At 37.1% G+C, this 21,807-nt stretch overlaps 1 protein-coding gene and 1 long non-coding RNA gene across 2 annotated transcripts; both read right to left on the minus strand.

Moving 5' to 3' along the window:
• Positions 1 to 370: 370 nt before the first annotated feature.
• Positions 371 to 21,538, minus strand: LOC107556540 (uncharacterized). Its single transcript, XR_001605289.1, has 3 exons — positions 21,448 to 21,538; positions 7,090 to 7,093; positions 371 to 384 (listed from the first exon to the last, which is right to left on the minus strand). It is a non-coding gene; the product is annotated as an uncharacterized lncRNA (long non-coding RNA).
• On the minus strand, positions 3,332 to 6,713 carry LOC107556534 (SLIT and NTRK-like protein 1). The gene has a single exon (XM_016239677.1). It carries the CDS (start codon positions 5,783 to 5,785, stop codon positions 3,698 to 3,700), a length of 2,088 nt encoding a protein of 695 aa, XP_016095163.1. The 5' UTR covers positions 5,786 to 6,713; the 3' UTR covers positions 3,332 to 3,697.
• Positions 21,539 to 21,807: the final 269 nt, after the last annotated feature.

A 21,807-nucleotide genomic window follows, 5' to 3' on the forward strand; every position in this document is an offset into this window, starting at 1 on the left:
AATATATTGATTAATTACATTGTATTATAATAGCCTATTACACCACCCAAATATGTATTTACTTCCTTCTAATTCTCGTTGTCAGTGCAGGCTTGTTTAGCTTAAAATTGACCATTATAAAAAAAGTGACTAGTATAGCCTGCATACAAAAGACTTGAACATAAAACAACAGGACAAAAACGTTGATGACTAGACATAATAATTTCCTGACTCTAGACACTTCTTTGTGAAGACAGTAGCATAATACAGTGAAATAATATGTTCTTTAGCAATACAAAAACAGCTGTCATGTGCATGGGTAAAATTTACCCGCTGGCGCTTTTAGGTATAGCTTACAGCGACCCCTGGTGGTTCTAGTGTTAGTATTTAAACTGGAATATATTTCTTTGGTTTGATTCGCTTCATAACAGTGATCTACAGTGTGAAACCAGGAAAATCAGGGTTGTTGCCTCAAAAAACACATGTACTAAACACAATTTTAAAATTACATTGAGCATCTTCCCTTTTAGGTTTGTTTCAGTGAGTCTTTTTCCAAACAGAGATGATGAAAACATTGCCTTAAGAATGTGACCTAAATTTCGCATCAAACAAATATGCAAAACAACACTGCAACACTGTCTCTGACATGCCAGTTTGAATGTTCCCATGCACAACAGTTACACTTAAGAATTTATTTATTTATTTTTTTGCATTTTTTTAACACCCACCCGTAAATAAACCTTAAACACTTATTGAAAGCCTGAAAGACCTTAAATTCTTCCATGTAATATTTCACTAGGGTTTAACTCACATGGGTCATTCCTGCTATGCATTTTCATGTCTCCATCAAAAAAAATAAAAAATAAAAAAATAAATAATAATAATAATTAAACATGTAAGCTAACTGTCAAACCCTTACTTAACTAAATCAGTGCCTTTTAGACAACCAATTTTTTTCTTAACTATCTGTAAATAATCAAGTAAAAAAAAAATAAACATATATATATGCTCTCATTAAAAAAAACATATAGCAGACAGTTTTAACCAAAGTGACTTAACTTGTATTAATGTGTTCAAGGTACAGTATACATTATCTATTCATGCATTCCCTAGAAATCAAATTCAAAACCTTGGTGTTTCTAACACTATGCTCAGCTGTTTAAGCAACAGGAATTTAAGAGTCCAACATATTTCTGAAAGTCTAGTACACGATTTTATAGAAACATTTTTGACATCCTGCGTAACAGGAATTAACAACCTATATTCTGCTGACCTTTTGAGAGCTAGACAGAATCCATTCAATATCTTTTCCCTGTGTGAGTATGTATTCATTTGATACCATTAAGTGCCTTTCATTTTTAAAAGCCTGTAAAGCATTAGCGTTTCATATAAACCGCATTGACCAGTGCTTATTATGTTCACAGTAATGCACTGAACGGCATAATACTGAGAATTTCGTAACCAAAATGTGACCATCACATATAGGTTTGTAAAAAGAGGACATCTTTACATTCACAAAAAAAACAAATATATATATATATATATATATATATATATATATAATATATATACCCACTGTAACTTCACTCAACCTCCACCACATTTTATTTAACAAAATAGAAGCAGATCAAATGTAGCAAAGCATAGAAATGTAACTCTGAGACAAACTGTTGGGAAAATTCACCAAATAATAGATAAGCCAGAATGTGCTTTCACATGTACAGTCTTTCACAGTGGAGCGACAAATAATTTCCCTTCCACGCATGACGAGAGAGAGAAGGAGATGCCTTGATGGACAGCCAGAACCTGTATAACAGATCTAATAGATCAGAAGGTCACCCTTCAATTTCGGTCAGTTGGGGGGAGAACGGATGCATTCTTTTTTGGGGGGGGGTTTCTGTGCGTATGTGCAGCGGGAGTCACAACACACATCCCTCTGAAGGTTCTGAATCTACATTAGAGTAAAACCATTGCAATATGACAGGAACCATGTTGGGACGTTCTGCTGGACAGCAATTCAACCGACTTTGTTTTTGTGAAACCTAAATCAAATTGAAAGGTAAGAGAGAAAAGCATCTCCTGGTGCATTTAATAAACTCTAGTTAGGACCAAGCGCTTTAACATTAAGGAAAACAAGGATAAAAATGTAAGCTACAATGTCTAGATGGTACTCGGACTATGGAAATGGATGGCTGGTTACCTTATTTCAGCTTTTAGCCATTCTTTATTTATGTTGTTTTGTTGTAAAATCATTACGGTAATACAAACTCAACCTGAAAAACATCAGCAGTGACATTTAAATGCTAGCAGTAAGATGCATGGCACTGCGCTCTACATCTTGTTTGTAAAAATGGCATTTTGGAAACAGCATTCAACTCATGTTCTTCACTACTGAATTTGATACCGCCCTTCTCTCTGAGTATTAGCCATCACAGTGACACGCTTAGGCCTAGTTATATTGATAATGTGAATGCTGGTTCTTCTACACATACCGGTGAACTTCAGCTCCCAGCATGGTTTCATATGCTTGAGAGGCAACAGCGACATCTAGAGGCAGCTATTCAATCTACGGCTGCTGTGATAACTTCAGTCAAATGCACAGACATGCCTCTGTCTGCTTCTGGTATATATTTACACCTTTTCATCCACTTTATAGGACGTATCGAAGTAGCAAACAGCGTAATATTCCTTTCTCATATTTGGACAAAATAGATGGCTTTACAAAAGCTCACAATACTTGCAGTGAATAATAGGCTTTTGCGAAGGAATACTTCATCCCATAAAAAGAATAATAATAATTATTATTATTATTAATAATGATAATAAATAAAAATAAAGGCATCTTAGTCTATGTGCACTCTCTAGGCGTATCCAAATCTGCAACTCCCTTCAAACATTTCTTTTCAAAAATAACAAAAAAAAAATCCTCCCCTTGCGTCGTCCTTGTACCCTTATGTTGTATCCATCGACACACAAGATCACTGGAGATACATTGAATTTTCGCAGCATAAGCACGTCATGCTTATCCGCATCCCAAACATGTCAACAGTTGGCACACTATAAGATAAACACATTTTTACATTCATAAAGGAGATGACTGGGCAGATACATGAGAAATCTGCATATAAATAATCCCCATATCAACCAATCAACAATCAACTGATAAAACAGAAAGTACATGCATTTACAACTCGTTATCTCCACCTTTTGGCCTGTCCACCTTTGAGAAAGAGAAATCAAACAGCAAATACAAATTCTAACTGACAAAAAATTGAAGAAATAGCACTTTTAATATAGTCATAATATATATATATATATATATATATATATATATTGATAACACGAAAGAAGGGTCACGTTGGCTTCCTTGTTACTATGGTAATGGTTCCCAGTGTGTTGAGACCATGCGAATCATGCAGATGTTACAGTCCATTATTTACATTACATTCATGCGTTCGTGCACCGTTCCCACATCCTCTTTTGAGCGTGTTTGCAGTCTGAGCTGGGAGGAGAAAGAAAGAGAGAGAGGTTCTATACATATATAACAGTGGGGGCCCCATTGCAGTGTTTCATCGATGCTATACTCAACTGAAGCAACAAAAATAGGCTATTTTATCCCCTACAGGGCGAGTCTGAGGTCTAATGTTTGTGTGTCGTGCTCCAATGTCACTGCAACATATGAAACACATCCGTTTGCTCTTTCATGACTCCATGATCATCATTTGTCAGAGAGAGAGTGGGAACCACAGTCGTAACCTCTGTGTGGCCCATCTGCATGATAAGCTCCGCTGTGCCAGTAGGACGAGTCACATACTGTCTGTAAAGAATTGATTTCTGACGCAGAAGAGTTGCCGTCTCTCCGCTTCGATCTCTTTCGATTACGCAGGATAAAGACCAGCATTCCCACCACGGTGAAGGCAGACGTCACGAAAACCAAGAGCAGTCCAGGCACGAGCACTGAAATGGACACTCTGCTAGGCTCCAGGTAGGTGTTGGGTCGTGTCCCTGTGTCTGCCGGGAAAGTGCTGTTTTTGGACAGGGAGGTGGGGGAGATCTTCTCATAGAGTTGAGGACACATCAGATCATTCCTGATTCGCCGGAAATCCCTCTTCCAGAACTCCTCGGGAGATTCGCATTTGAGATTGCTCACAATGACGTCTGCCCCAAGCTTGTCTGTCCACTGTTTTAAGGGAACAATGTTGCATGAGCAATCCCAGGGGTTCCCATGCAAATCAATCTGGATAATGGAGTTGAGCTGGTCTAAGACACCTGTCACAGGGAGATATGTAAAATAATTGTTATGCAAGCTTATTTTAGACAAAGACACCCCAAAGAATGCATCCCCGGGTAGAGCTTTGAGCAGGTTGTTGTTGAGGAAGAGCACCCTCAAGTTGGGCATCGGGCTGAAGGTGCCGGGCATTATGAGCTGGATGTCATTATATTCCAAACTGAGATACTCCAGGTTCTGAAGTCCAATAAACATTTCCGCCATTAATGTATCCAAGTAATTCTTGTCCATGTAGAGCCACCTCAACTCTGTCAGATTGTGAAAAGTGCCATTTTCAATCATTTTAATGTTATTCCCCCCAAAATCAAGCAAATTCAAGCAATGGTATCCTCTGAGCTGGTTCCTTTTGACGGTATGAATGTTGTTGTCACGCAGATTTAACTCATGCGCACTCAGGGGTCTAGGTTTGAGATTAGCCATGCTCTCTATTTTCCTGCCCTCACAGTTAACCCCAAGCCCTTGTCTAGTTCCTATTAGCTTACAACTACAGGACTGAGGGCAGGTCGAATTAGCCGGCGGCTCCCTTTCATTGATGCCTGTCGCCATGGCTGTGGGCTTCGTTTTCAGCTGCCAATTCTCCCTGGCTTTTGGACGTCCCCTGTTATGCCCTCCCCCAGAGCTATGGGACTCCGTCACCCCACTCGTTTTATAGGGCGTTGGATGGGGGCCGCGATCGGGAGTCTCGTCTTGGGTGGGAGGCGCCACCAGGCTGGAATCCATGCCACTCTTTGAAGGGCACAGCTCTGTCTCTGCCGTTTCATTCAAATCGTTCCCTTGCAGCCGAGTGGGTGCCTCGCAAATGACCCTTCCAATGAGCACATTCTGCGGGATGTTCTCTAGCCATTCCTTTAGGGAAACCAGGTCGCAGTTGCAATCCCATGGGTTGTCCTCCAATAAAACCTCCACGATGCCAGGTATCTGCTCTAGAATCCCTTCATAAGGCAATGTTTTTATTCGGTTCCCTCTCAGATCGAGGTGTGTGATGGGCACGTTCTGAAACACGTTGATGTGAAGAGCGCTAATAAGGTTATCGTTTAATATTAAAACTTCAAGCTTACTTAAGTCCCTGAACACGGACGGGTCGATGTCCCTCAGAAGGTTGAAGTCAGCTTGAAGGTACTCCAGGTCATCTAAACCAAGAAACGTATTCTTTTTGAAAGACCTGATCTTGTTGTTATTGATGTGCAGCCGTTTCACAAGCTGCAGTCCCAAGAACGCACCGGGCACAATGTCGTGCAAGCCATTGTTCTCCAAATGCAAGCTCACGGCATTGTAAAAGTTAGCGAACTCGTTGGGGAAAAGTCTGGATAAAGAATTCCCGTGAAGCAGGAGATGGTAAAACTGGGAGCTCGGACCTGTCAAATGGTGCAGGTTCGTGAGGCTCCTTTTCTCACAGTCAATGTGCAAATCACCTTCTATTGCATTGCAGGAGCAGATCTGCTCCTTACAGACTTCCCTTGTAACATTCCCGATAGCTACACAAAGAGCCGCCTTCAGCAACACAATCCAAAGCAGCATTTTTAATACGACACAATCATCCCCGACATCAAGACATGAATACAATCAGCAAGAGGGCGAGAAATTAGATATATATCCAGTCTAAAAAAGCAGAGGACAATCTGTGATTAAATCCATGCTCAGCTGGCTATGTCCAGATTGAGAAAACAGCTGACAGCAAGAAGCCTTTTTTCATCACCTCCCCATCGCATGCTCTCAAAACAATCTTAAAGCTTACAGAATGACATCTTCAACTCAATTATTTGGCTTTTCGGACTCGCAAATGACTGACCTTGTGCATTTCTCACATATCCACGGCGCGGGAGCTGTTCTTTCTCCCGTGTTGCTGAAATCACACTGCGTACATCTCATATGCATCGCAGTAAAATTAATCCGAGATTCTTACATCTTTAGCATCCTTCCTCAGACTTCGCCGGCTTCGTTCAACGCATTTGTATCACAAAGACGGATGCTGTGAGATTCTGGACTTTTCAGCCCGGTGTTCACTGGCAGATCTAACACCCTCTGCTGAGCTGCAAAGGCAAAAATCCATCGAATGAGAGAATGCTCGCTCTCTCGCTCGCTCGCGCGGGGGAAAAACAGTCCACATATACAGGGCAAGTGTTGGAAATGTCCACAGAAATCGCCGTCGAAGTGTTTAGATTGGTTTCATTCCAGGATGGTTTTCTCCTCTCTGTCCACACCGGCCGCTTTCGTAGAGACACTCCGTTTTCTCCATCCAAATGTATTTAAAACAGACGGCATTTCCAGAGTCCTCACAGACGATATTCCTGTTTCAGATGGGAAAAGAAAAAGAAAAGCTCAAGTATTCCACAAAGAACAGGTGTTGTTCGCGTGAAGGTTTCTTTTTTTTCGTTGTGAGTGTGTGTGAGTGAGTGTGGAGGGGGAACTGCAGTTGAATGCGGTAAAATAATTAACTACTCGACGTGCATGCAACAGTGCAGCCGGTGCGCTCGAGCTTCTTCTATTACTGTCACAACAAACACTGCGTCAAGACTATAGGAACTATGAGCACATACGCTACGTCACAGCCCTTAAGACATGCGATTTGAAAAAATAAATAAATAAATAAGTGCATTTCAACAGGAACGCCGAGTGTATTAATACAAGTGTGAATTGATTGAAACTCAATGCATACATTACATTTATGGTCAAAGCATATATCTGACATCACAAAAAAAGCCTTTCTACAAATAGTTGGTGTGTAAAACATGCAGATAAAGGGCTCTCGTGTGTCTATCCGCATGTATGTGATTGATGGGGAATTGTATAATCACACTTCGCTGGCAAATACATTAAATCACAAGCCTTACTGACTATATAGCCATCACGACTCCGTCTGGTATCTTCAAATGTACTGTATGAAAACTGCTTCATATCTGAGGTGTGCTTGCCTCCAACGCAATCAATCAATAAATCACTTTTCTGCATTTAAAGGTGAGAGATGATGCAAGTAAAGCGTTGGCTTTGATTTCTGATGAAGGAAAGCAATATTAATAATTAAATGAAACTATTTTTAGAATTAAATATCAGTCAGATGATACTTGTATAATAAGTAACTGCAAACACATTATAAGGAGAGGTAAAATATGTGATGCACGACTACAGTATATATTACATTTAAATTAAATGTATATGTTAAGTTCAATTTTATATACATTTAAATTTATCAATTATTGCAGAATTTGGTTACACTTTACTTGAAGGGGTGTGCATAAGACTGACATGACACCTTCATAATCATGACATGACACCTACATAATCATGACATGACACATGTCATGAATATGAAGGTTTTTTATGCATATTTATGACAACTGTAATTAAGTGTCATTCACTCAGTTATGTAATTTTTAATGCAAAGATGACATTGTTTGAAATGTCTTTGTTATGGGCTATGGTTAGGGGTAAGGGTAGGGGTAGGGTTAGGTTAGGGTTAGGTCAAATAATGTCATATTTGCATTAAAAATGACATAACTGAGCGAATGACACTTAATAACAGTTGTCATAAACATGCATAAAACCTCCTTCATATTCATGACATGTGTCATGTCATGATTATGAAGGTGCCATGTCAGTCTCATGCACACCCCTTCAAGTAAAGTGTTACCCAGAATTTGATCATAAAAAATACAGTGACAAACATTGCAGGATGGCATTTTGGTGACTATAAATTTTATTAACATATATACACACATATATATATATATACCAAGTTACCTGCACAAAATACCCTCACAAGACTAAAAGTAGTACTATAAACCAAAAATATTTAACATGAATGATACTGTGTCATCCAATTTCATCTTCTACTATTGTGCAATTTAAGCACAATTGGGCATATAGGAATATGGATAAAAACAGTGTTTTCACTTTTTTTGTTTTTGACGCTCACAAAAACAAAATCTACTTAATAAATAAATATGCATGTATGTAATTTTAAATTCTAAAGAATCAGTAACATGCTCAAGTGAAAGCTGGATATAACTCTTATACAGCACTGTGTTCATTTGTAGCTTAGTCCAAAACAATTTGTTCACTTGTACACACACATGCATCTCCATATCATGTGCTCACAAGCAGCTGTCATAAATCTTGCTCCTCCACATAAAGAAGTGCAGTATGGCAGCCGCGTCTCCTGCTAGTTGTCGATCTTATGTCAATATTCTGTGAATGTGTACAGGTCAAAACAATGCACCTGGTTCAGTCATGACCATTTCCAACTCCCTCTGGCCTAATAGTCTAGACACTGTTGTCTCCCCCATCATGAGTTTTGAAATATGACCCACAAATTTAGGAAGAACTGTTGTGTAATTCACTTCTGTGTAGCCAGACAAAAGAAACATGCTCATTGTTTGGAAAGGAGACAATGTTGCAGGAACATTTAGTTTGAAATTGTGCCAAGCTCAGTGCTGTGTAAATAAAAGTTGCCTTCTTTTCTCTTTACTTTACTTTAGTTTCAATCTTCCTCATTTTGTTTATTAGTCGGAACTAATAGAGTTCAAACTTTTTTAAACATCAGCAGTACTACCATTTAAAAAGCATACGTTGAGTCATATTTTACCTTGTTTTCAGGTTTATGTTTGGACAAGGATAAATCATATGTGCAACATACATTTCCAATGCCAATCGACTGCCATGGTATGAAGAGTCACATTGCAGTAAATAATGAGCAGCATATAGCCTATACATGAAGGCCCAGTTGTTGAATGGAAATAAGCAGAGTAAGCATTCTGTTGAACTTATCCCTCAGTGTACCACTAAAGAAACTTCAATGTGCTACTCAATCACCAGAATAATCCAATCTTTATGGGATGTTGTGGAGCGCAGAGTAGGTAATCATCTTTTGCTAACTTTAGACTTTTCTTCTTAAGGGATAAAGTAATATCACCCTGCACACAATTCATGGCTTGTTTGCACCTGAAAGAAAGTCAGAAACTCTTCAGATGACAAAGGGTTATTATCCTGCTGATTTGATAAATTACAAATTCATTATTTATATTAGTAAATAAGTGTATCGAACACTATATTAATAATATAGGGACCACAACAGTCCATAATCAGTGTCTGATTTATACCAGCCATCTCAGTTTGAAAACCTCCATTCATGGCTTGTGTAAATAAATGTTTAGCAGAATGGAGAGCTCCCAACAGAACAGGGCTCATTAGTGGCTGAGCACCCTGCACAGATTGACACTATGGATGCAGAATGTGAGACGGTGATGAAAATGAGCAAACCCAAGCTCCATTTACTGGAGGCATGCATTGTGGACAATGAAGGTCGTTGGCCTCTTGTGAGGGCTCTCAAACTCTAACGACATACAAGTGGGATAATGGCATTCACTGACCCTTGACCTAAACACCAGGGGCCTCATTTATAAAATGTGCGTATGCACAGATTTGATCTTAGAGTGTGCGTACGCTAAAATCCACGGCAACGTTCATATTTATAAAAACGGTCTTTGACGTGGAAAAGTACTTACCGCCACATCAGGGTCTGAGCAGGCGTAGGCACTTTTTCTTGTGGCAAAGTCGGTGTACTGCAGCTATCTGAACATATAAGCTGCACTAATAATAATAAAAGTGGTGTACATGCAAGCACCGAATTCATCATAAACAACAAAGATGCAGTGTAAGAGATTAATTGTGCAGTGTTGTCAGATTTTTTATTAACGGTAGTTTTTGCGAGATTAAACTGACATTTTTAGTAGCCTAATGTTGAGAGTTCTTTACTCGCTTTCTGTACACAGTTTATTCCATGTTGTTTTTTTAATTATTATTTTATTTTACAAGAGAACTTGCGAAGTCTTGATTTACTACTAATGCGTAAAATAGAAAAAAAATGCATCTCCGACTGTTTTGTCTGTGTACCCTAAAATAATAGGCCTATGTCGTGCAACAACGGTTTTAATATATTCTATTCAATAACATTGTTAACTGTTTTTATGTGTAACATCTGCTGCTTTGCTTCTGTGAAAATGAATAGAGACATCAGCCTTAAACTTTGTTTTTGTCATTTACATGTTATATTTGTATAAAATACACTATATATTTTTGTGTCAGTACATTAATGGCACATTTGAGCAGCATTAGCAAACTGTGTAAATATAAAGAAATGCCAAATCACATGCAGGTTTTTTTTCACACCGGAGACCATAATCATGTAATAATTTATTTTATTATGATATGAAACATCCAATTTTTCGTTCAATGATGTTTTTTTTTAAGTTTTGCAAGAATTTCGTGATAGTAAACGTTTTATTAGTTGTCATAGCAAGTGATTTTAAAAGTAGGATGCTCACTTTTTGTAAGATGACTGAAAATTGTGATTCTGTGATTCTGAATTCTGAATACTTGAATTCGAAGTTTATTCTTACTTTTGGAAACCTAATTGTTTTATAATAAAAATAATAATTATTATTATTATTATTTCTGTTGTTTCTAGAAGTAGTAATTTTGATAATAGTCAATAAAAAAAAATAAAGCCACATGATAATTACACATTGTTAAAGAAAAAGCATCCCTGCACGAACCTCTACCTCCGCCAGCAGGACCTCAATTTCAGACTCAGTAAAGTTTTTTTTCTTTGTGCTCGTGCTCTCTGCTTGTGCTTCTAGCATAAAAATTCGGATATTGGCGTGTGCTCTTTTATATGGTAATGATATTAATTAGGGGGCGTTTACAAGGAGGAGATCTGACACAAGTCAACTGCGCTCAATTTCAAGATCATTTGCGATTTATAAATGTCACATCTGGAAGAGAATCGCACTCACGCACTTTTGAGAAATGATCTTAGAACAAATTTAGGACGGTTTATACGCAACATGCTTGTCATTCTCAAGCATAGAAATTCGGATATTGGCGTGTGCTCTTTTATATAGTAGTGATATTAATTAGGGGGCATTTAAAATTCGGAGATCTGACACCAGTCAGCTGCGCACAATTTCAAGATCATTTGCTATTTATAAATGTCACATCTGGAAAAGAGGCGTATGCACGTGTTTTTATGCACGTTCGGTTTCTCTGAATCGCACTTACGCACTTTTGAGAAATGATTTTAGAACAAATTTAGGACGGATTATACGCAACATTTTATAAATGTACATTATTATTAGCTATTACTATTTTTCTGTTTGTTTTTCCCCCCTCAGTTTTACTTATTTAAATGTTCTTTCTGTTCTCGATGTCAAATGTATGTTTGTACCAAAAAACACAATAAATTCAAACCCCAGGTCAAACCTTACTGCTTTCTTGAGTAAAAATATGCTTGGGGTTATTATGGACATATTGTAACCTGCAGATTAATTATGACAAAATAAATAAATAAATAAAATCACCAGACCCAATCTGTTTTAATTTTGTGTGTGTAGTGCAGTTGTTTTTACAATATTTGAGTTTTTTGAATAGGAAGAATCCCATTTAAGTTTTTCTTGAAAAGCCTTGGAAAGATTAATGTCAATTTAATTGTGGTTGTTCTTTCAGAATTTTATTGAGTTGGATTTTCCTTTATTTTGTTGTGTTTATCTCTACCAAGCTATAATTAAAAATTATGTAAATGTAAAATAAATGCCTAGATGCCCTGTCTTGTATATGGTCAATCTGTAAATTAGTGGTGGGGATTTATTTTTATTTTTTTTACGCCAGTAGGTGGCAACAGTCTATGAGTGAATCATTGGATCATTGCTGAACGATTCTTTCAAACTCTCAATCAGTCAAGAAAGAAACAACTATAGGCTCCTTTAAGATGCACCTCACCTTGTCATGACAGCTGTCACTTCTAATATTAGAGCAGTGATATATATATATATATATATATATATATATATATATATATATATATATATATATATATATATATATATATATATAACAAAGACAAATAGCATGATGTTATGGAAGCCCATTTCCACCACATAAGGGGGAAAAAATCATGCTTTGATAAATCATAATTATGAGATACTAAGTCAAAATTATTACATACTAAGTCATAAACATGCATAAAAAATAAGAAATTATGACATAAAAAGTCAAAATTATGAGATAAGTCAATTCATTATTGACAATATCATAAATGTAAATGACAATATCATAATTATAATGATAATTACAAGAAATAAGTTGAAATTATAATTAAGTCATAATTATGAGAGAGACTTTTATCTCACCATGACTTTTTAATAATAATAATAATAATAATAATAATTAATGCATTTAGCAGACGCTTTTATCCAAAGCGACTTACAGCGCATTCAGTCTATACCTTTTTTAGCAGTATGTACTATATGTATGTATGTACAGTATGCATGTATTTACTTTTTATATTGCAATGTTGTCATAATGGCATAAAAAGACTTATACTGTATGTTAAAATTATGACATAACAATTATATGACATGTTCATCACTCGCTCAGTTTATGGATTATGCTTTGTTGGCTGTTGGATCTTTGTTTACTGTGGGTGTCGCGGAGGAAGAATGCGACAGTGTCTGTGACTGAAATGGCAGCTGTACCAGAGCATGCTCACAAAATGGCGGTGACAGTAGAGCCTGATCGCAAAATGGTGGACACAGCAGCACCCCGTCATGTCACAGCTGCCCATCTTGAGTGCCGTCAAGTCACAGCTGATCGTCATGAGTCCGGTCAAGTTCCAGTTCATGAGTCCGGTCAAGTTCCAGTTCATGAGTCAAGTTTAGTCACAGCTGATATTCATGAGTCTAGTCAAGTCACAGCTGATCGTCATGAGTTCATTTAAGTCACGGTTGATTATCATGAGTCAGGTCTAGTCACAGTTGATCATCATGAGTAAAGTTACAGTTTATTATCATGAGTCAAGTCTAGTCACAGCTGATCTTCCCGAGTCGAGTTTAGTCACAGTTGATTATTATGATACATGACGTCTCTGCTCAGCTTCAATTAAAAAGTCTGTCTTACTGTGTCAGTTGCTTGATTGTTTACTGGAAGGTGGGAACAAATGCTTTCAGGCCAATAAATTTATAGTGACCAACATATCATTATTGCAGGTATTTATAGGTGTATATTGTAGGTATATCTGCTAATTTCAAATGACAGATATGATGTGTATGCCTATTCCCAATCTTAACTAACCTGGCACTATTGCCTGTGAATGTTACTGCACAAATTTACGGCTCAAGAAAATGTAATTTACCTTAGACTGCACTGGATAGATCAGTCTATGTACTAATAAATTCCTATTCCTCAAATGTCTTTCTCCACTGCAACTCATCATAGAAATCCAGTTATAGTATCATGCCAAATCTGTCTCAACAGAGCTAAAAAAAGTCTGTGATGAATGCAACTACTCTAACAAATATAAACTTTTTTTTAAATTTTTTATATAAGATCATTTTCATTATGTATACTGTCAAAATAAATACATATTTAAAATTCTCTTTCGGTCCACTAAGACTCCAGCAATATTCAGAGAAGCTAGAATCTGCTTGCTGAATCCCCAGAATAGGTTTGAATATTGATTATCCACAAATATGTATGTGGTTACAAAGCCCGACTGGCTCTATAGCTCTGGGAAAAGGACATACAACTTCAATATTTCTTGCAGAGTCATGCTGTAAAGACATATCGAACAGATCATGATAGGATTCCGGCTGCTTAGCATATTATACATATTCTTTTTCAACAACTTTCACAGGCACAGTGAAGCCTGAAAATGCAGTGGACCGAAATGCTTTCCCACCCAATATTTCCCATTCAGTGTGAATATTTTGCAAAGGTGTATGAAACAAATATTAACAATAATATACACTGCCCTTGAACATCGTAACTGCATCTCCTTCACTTTACCATTAACATTTTTGCACATCGTCATAATATTTGCACTACATCAGCATCTGCCTCTGGGTCCCTATATACAGGAGACTTGCATTTTGCACTGCTGCCTTTGTCAACTATTCCACACACACTACAGCGTCATTTCTATTTCTTATTACTTTATATATACAAAATTTTCCGACCTTGTGAAGCACAAAACAACTACTCAAAAATATCAGTTCAATCTTGTTCACAAAAGATCTTCCCTTGACATGACTAATATTCATTCAAGTCAGGTCACAGCAACTCAAATCTATGGAACTTGAATTTTAATGACTTTCACTCCAAGGTTTTTTCTGCAACCCAGATATAAAACTCCTTCCAACTTCAGTCTTGCCAGTGGAAATATTACTGATACTCTTGAAAATAAAAATAAAACAAGTGTACTGAACGCCACTGTATCCTATCATTGAACACTGAGGAGGCCCTTGATGTCTTTTAGAGCCCTGCCTCTCTAATCAGATCTTTGCCCTTGGCACTCTAAACCTCTGATGTGAGTGTAAAAGAAAACGCATGGCACTTCAGCCCCCGCTGAGCCTCTCCACCCTGCCTAAGGGTAACTAGATGTGATCAAGAATATGCAGGTAAAAAAAAGTAAAAGAAATAAATACATTAATGAATGAATGAATGACAAATATATAAATAACTTTATACGTTTTACCTTAAGTTATATTAATATTAAATACATTTTCTAAATTATTTCAAATCATCTTGTTGAGGTAAGATAATACTGTGTGACAACGCGACGCGACAGAATCACTCAAATATCAAAGCCTTTCAGAGAAGCGCACTGCACTCAAAACGAAATGGACAAGTTTAGAATCTAATTCATAAATATGAAACCTTTTTAACTTAATTAAAACTACATACTGAGTGACTGATACCATCTTTGTCATGGAAATCACTTGTTGGTTCGCATTGAGCAGTTTTAACATGTTTGCTTTAATTTATTTTCAAGATCTGAGGTAAACTATCTGTTGTTGCTTTCAGTATGGCTATAAATGAATCACAATCAGACTGAGCAAGTGTGTGCAAACACACTAGGAATTTATTGTGTTTTTTGGTACAAACATACATTTGACATCGAGAACAGAAAGAACATTTAAATAAGTAAAACTGAGGGGGGAAAAAACAAACAGAAAAATAGTAATAGCTAATAATTATGTACATCTGGAACAGAAGATTTATGTAACATTACAGATTTGTGCAGTATTTACTGTATATACAGCTGTACAAATAAAAATATGGATATGCGTTACATAGCCTAATACTTGAGAGAGAAGCAATAGTTATTAAGAAATTGATTACAGAAGACACGTGGTACTTTCTGTGTTAGCTGTTGGAGTTGGCATGGGGGGAAACTGTTTAAGCAATATGATATTCAATCTCACATTAGACACTTTTAACATTGAATAAAGCACATAATCAGTACCTGAGATTACCATTGTCATAGTTCGTATACAGTTGTTCCTGTCGCAACGTCGCAGAAATAGAAACCGTTTCTAAAATAGAAACTTTGCGTTTTGCTTTCGCGGCTGGTTAGGACAAAAACTCTGATTAACATGGAAAAGATAGACCTACCTTTTATCGCGTGTCACGGCATTGCATGTAGTTAGGATACAGTGTCAGCATTTTCTCCTGGCAGATGACAAAACAGGCAGCAACAACAACAACAACAAAACAAAAAAAGCAAATAATAATAATAAACACATAAATAAATAATAATAATAATACTAATAATAATAATAAATATAAAATCAACACTTACATTAAAGGAGGGACTCGAGGCACATCTCCAGAAAAGAATAGATACTTGGTGATGCCACTAAGCAACCACCTTGCAACCATCTACAATCCCCTTGTAACTACATAGCAACATGCTAAGACCACTCAGAACACCTTAGCAACTGCATACTAGAGAAACTTGGTGTCCTGGCAACCACCCACAATACTTGCGGTGGCTCATTTCACACAAGCAAGCAACACTCTCATTTTCTTCAGAAAATACTTTTTTTTCTTCTCCCTCCCCCCCCCCCCCCCCCAGATCTATTGATAGTTTTTATAGAGCTTTGTGTGTTTAATCATTAAAATCTAATATCCTACATGGTTGGAATGTGAAATGGATACTTTCGTTTAGTTTTTTTTGTGATATTTCTTGCATTTAAATTTTGTTAAAAAATGCAAATCATGCCTAAATCTGATGTCAGTCCTGTTATGATGTGGCCCAAATAACATTTCCCCACAGACTATACAGATGGCCATAATAGAAAAAAACCTTCTTGTCGACAGGAAACACTGAGTGCAGAAATAAAGCTCTCATATCGAGAGGGTTTTAGAGGAAATCAGTGAAGGATATTTTTGCAGGCTAAAGTCGGGACGTAAACTATATTACATCTCAAGTGTGGATGAGATGAAAATTAAAATGCTTTTATTGGACAAAATGGTTGTGAAAGTGATTAATGTACAGAAATTGGAAGGTCAAGACTGAGCACAGACTGAATCAATAGCCCGGCTGGCAGGATAGCTAGCCCACATGATGTACTGCAGGAGGATTTCACATGATTAATCAGCAAATTTGTTCCTGATTGATCGAAGGGAACTGGCGATATAGGCACAGTTTTTCCTATGTTGCTAATCTGAGACCAATGGGATTATTTTATGTTATTATGTCATCTTTGGAAATGTGAAGATTTGGGAACTTAGAAAACTGTTCAGAAACTGACAGTTCCATCTAGTCATCAAGTCTGTGTGTGTGCGTATACACAACAATAATATTAAAATATATGATTAACCCTTTCAAATAATAATAATAATAATAAATTAATACAAAATATAAATAATGGAATTATAAATTATTGTTGTTGTTGAATTTTATAGATTTTTTTATTTTAATTATTAAAATGCATAACTTATTATTAATTAATTTCAGGTTTAATTTTCATACATGAAAACTGTTGATGTCGAACCTTTGGGAATTTAACCTAAGCAAACTCAAATCTACTCAGGCAAGGATGAAGCTACTGAAATAACATGTTTATTTTAACCTGTTTTATGTATTTGATCACAATAAATGTTAAAATTAATAATTAACAATAAATAATGAAATTATTTAAAAATATATATAAATATAAATCTTTAGTCAGAGTAACCCTTTAAAATAATATTTATTATTGTGTGTGTGTGTATGTATGTATGTGTGTATGTATGTATGTGTGTGTATATATATATATATATATATATACTGTACATTGTCAATATATTTTATATTAAAACAATGTTATCATATTTTTCTAATACAAATCAATAATAAAAATGTATTATTCTTCTTCTTATTATTATTATTATATTGAATTGATGTTGTTTTTTAATTTTATTTATTTATTTGTTTATTTATTCATTCATTTATAAAAAGGCATATTTTTTTATTTCATATGGTCAAATGCACACAAACTTTTGATGTTGAACCCTTGGCAATTTAACCACTTGGCAAATTTCAACTCAAAGCTATTCATGCAAGCATTGCAGCTATTGAAACACCACATTTAGATTTCCTTCCTTTTTCATCAATACCTTCACACCTGAAAAATCACCAATATTTCTGAATAATTACCATACTGAAGACTGCTGAGACTGACTTCTTTCAAAATAATAACCTTCAGGCTTTCAAGAAAGAAATGCACACTCATGCCATTATATCAATGCAGTTCTATCAGGTATAACCGACAGCTCGGGTTCAAACTAAGTGTATTTACTGACTGAATCCGGCATCTCAAACACTTAAACACTTTCATCACTCTCATTTTACCATGGTATCCTAGCATTGACCTACCTGATTCTCTGAGGTTATTATAAACCAAAGTCACTCCCAAGATAAATGGTGCAAATTCTTATAATTCTAGCTTCTAGATGAGAGGAGAGCTTGCTGATGGTTTTGTCAGCAATGCTCGATTCAATTAAGAACAAAGAAGAAGAATTAAGAACATCTTTTAATAGCTTATTTTTCATCTAGTGGCTTAGTCCTTATCATTGTTTTTCAAAATCAATAGTTTGTAATGAGTCACAAGGCTTGTGAATTAGGGCCCAGAAGCAACATAAAAAATGAAGTAAGCACAAGCGCGGTGTAAACTGGCATCAAAAGCGTGCAGAGTTTTATGCCTGCAATTATTGCACTCCAAGCAAGTGTACACAACAACATCAAGTGGCACAGAGCTTTTAATGGTGATCTCAGCCAGAGAAGACAAAATTGACATAGTCTTTTTATGTGTCAGTTGAGATTCGGAGCAGCGATTATGTTGGGCTCATGTCCAAACAAGATGTCAACTGTGGCTGAAGGGCTTAAGCCTGCAATCTGAGAATGATAGTGATTTTAGTGATGTGAACATGCATTTATTTAACCACGTGAATGATGATGGTGGAAAAAAGAGGATTTTTCAGCCCAGGACCTCCACATCCAGCATCTTCACCTCCAAGATCATCTGAGACCAGCCACCCGGACAGCTGCTGCAACAATCAGTTTGTGCCTACAGTAAAGCATGGAGGTGGTAATATCCTGTTATGGGGGTGTTTCTCTGCAGCAGGGACTGGAGCACTTGTCAGGATAGAAGGAAAAATGGATGGGGCAAAATATTGTCAAATTATTGAGGAAAATCTGCTGCCCTCTGCCAGAAAGTTGTCAGTGGGAAGAAGGTTTGCCTTCCACCAAGACCATGACCCAACAGCACACAGAAAAACTGACCAAACAGTGGTTCTGTTTATTTATTTATTTTCTGACATGTTGGTGTTACATCTTTCACTTGGATGCTAAGTTGCACTGAGTAAATACAGCTGGATAAAACAAAAACAGTGTCCATTGTCATTTCAGGCAGCAAAGCAACAAAATGTCATTATTTTAAAGGGGGGTAGATATACCCACTATAATAGAATAGAATAGATAATGTTTGAATAGTGCAGACAAACACTCACCTACATGATTTTGTGTTTTAATGTGTTTACGTGTTTAATCCCATTTTACTTTTCACAAAAGTAACATTCATTTGAAGAATATATTTTTCAATACAATAATAATGATGCCACTGATGTTAATGACTTTATCGTTATATTACATTACAATACATTATATTATATGCAACAGTTCTTTCTGGTCCTCAAATCTGATTGGCTGAGAGCCTTTTCCAGTCATGCGATATTCTAGTGATATCTGAACACCAACCGTTTCACCGTTTATATCACTCTGCTTGCAGTATTTATCACAGCGAGTGTCATGGGGACAAGATATATCCGGCTGCAGCCCCGCAGCACCACATGTTTCAGGACACGTGATCCAGGCCACCCGTTTCAGGCCGGAAGTGAGGCGAACCATGTATCTGGTCTTTTTAAAGTCACACCAGTTTAAAGCTACAGTTTTGTAGCGTACTGTTCTTTTTTACATTTATAAGAGCTATTTTGCATGGATTTTGATAAGATTTATGTGTACAACCTTTAATAACAATACCTAAAATGATAAAAATGCATAATCTGATTTATTAATATTAATTTTGATCAGTGTAGTTAAGGAATATAACATCATAGATTATGTATTTTTAGCAATACAGGATTTGTTATTAAATGTTTTGCAAATAAATTATATCAAAATATTATAATTATATTATTTTTGATCAATTAACAAATGTAACATGTAGCACAGTGAATCCCATTTGACTATCGGAGATAATATTTAGTTCATGTTCATTTTCAACAAATAGTCAAATAGGTTTTTATTGTCATTTCAAACATATACAGTACAATACAAAGTGAAAAAATACAATGTTCCTCGAGAACCAAGGTGCTATGCAGAACTAAAAGCCGTATTGATAACAAAAAAGATAACACAATAAATTAACATCAAACAACAAATGAATACAAGAGTGCAGAAACACACAGCACTAAAAACCTAAATAAAGTGTACGTTTAAGCATTTAGTGCAAACAATACAGGTGGGACAGTGGGGCAATAACCATAGCGGCATTTCAACACTGACCAGTGCAGTAAATGTGTGATATTACACATGAATTGACCATATAATAATAAACACCATACATGTAAACATTTGTTGTGTAGCAGCGATAAATAGTGCAAAAAATAATTTTTGCTATTTGAGCAAACATTTTACATGAATTTGTGTGTGTGTTAGTTTAGTACCTTTGTATTGAGAAGTCAAATGGATTGTGGAAAGAAATTACACAGTCAGTCTGTAAGGGCCCAAATGCTTCGGTACCTTTTTCCAGATGGCAGGAGGGTAAAGAGTGGGTGTGAGGGGTGTGTGTGATCGACCACGATTCAAGATTCAAGATTTCTTTATTGTCACTATACAAGTATAGTGAAATTTGAGCAATCCTAACAGTGCAGTCACATGTAACTTAAACATCTGTAATACACACATAACTTTGAGGTTGCAGTGTGTTGTGTAAATATCCATGATGGAGGGAAGAGAGACACCGATGATCTTCTCAGCTGTCCTCACTATCCACTGAAGGGTCTTGTGTTCCGATGTGGTGCAATTCGCAAACCAGGCGGTGATGCAGCTGCTCAGTATGCTATCAGGATAGTCCCTCTGTAGATCATGGTGAGGATGGGTGATGTGATGTGCACACCCAGGAACTTGGTGCTGCTTCCCTCTCTTCACAGTCGCACCATTGACGGTCAGAGGAGCATGCTGAGTGCACACTCTCCTGAAATCAACAACAATCTCCTTAGTCTTCTCCACATTCAGAGAGAGATTGTTGTCACTGCACCACCCAGCCAGGCGGCTCACCTCCCTCCTGTAGTTTGTCTCATCTCTGTTGCTAATGAGACCCACCACAGTCGTGTCATCCGAAACTTAATGAAGAGGTTGGACTTGTGTGACGGTGTGCAGTCGTGTTGTCAGCAGAGTGAAGAGGAGGGGGCTCAGCACACATCCTTGGGGGGCCTAAGTGTTCAATTTGATGGTGCTGGATGTGTTACTGCCGACCCGTACTGCCTGAGGTCTCCCAGTCAGGAAGTCCAATAGCCAGTTGCACAGCGAAGTGTTGAGCCCCAGCTGGACCAGTTTGTGAATGAGCTGTTGAGGGATGATTGTGTTGAATGCTGAACTGAAGTCTGTGAACAGCATTCTGACGTATGCTCCCCTGTCAACCACGGCTTCTGGTTGGCCCGGACAGTGATGGTCTTTGAGACTGTTACATCATCAATACACTTGGTGAATTAGGCAGTGACAGTCTCTGAGTACTCTTGGAGGTCTTTGGAGGTATTGTATGTGGCAGCCTGCTTAAACATATTCCAGTCAGTGGTGTTAAAACAGTCTTGAAGAGCCTCTGACGACCCTCCCGGCCACACTTGTATTTGTTTGTGAACTGGTTTGGTGACTTTAATGAGCGGTCTGTATGCAGGCATTAGCAAGACAGTGATGTGGTCTGAGGCACCGATGTGGGGGAGGGGTAGGGCACTTAATAATCATAAACTCCACCAGGGTTGAGCAGTGTTTGCAGACCACAGCAGCATCGTGGCACCACGCATCATTGATGTAAACACAAAGCCCGCACGAGAACTCTGTCCGCTCGATAGCATGTTAGCTGATCGAGCTGAATAACGCAGTCCGGAACGCTGTTGCTGAGCCATGTTTCTGTAAACACAAAAACACAACGGTCCCTTACAGTCCT

Source organism: Sinocyclocheilus grahami, unplaced genomic scaffold (assembly GCF_001515645.1).
Source record: "Sinocyclocheilus grahami isolate Dianchi unplaced genomic scaffold, SAMN03320097.WGS_v1.1 scaffold21.1, whole genome shotgun sequence".
In the NCBI taxonomy this organism is placed as follows: domain Eukaryota; kingdom Metazoa; phylum Chordata; class Actinopteri; order Cypriniformes; family Cyprinidae; genus Sinocyclocheilus; species Sinocyclocheilus grahami.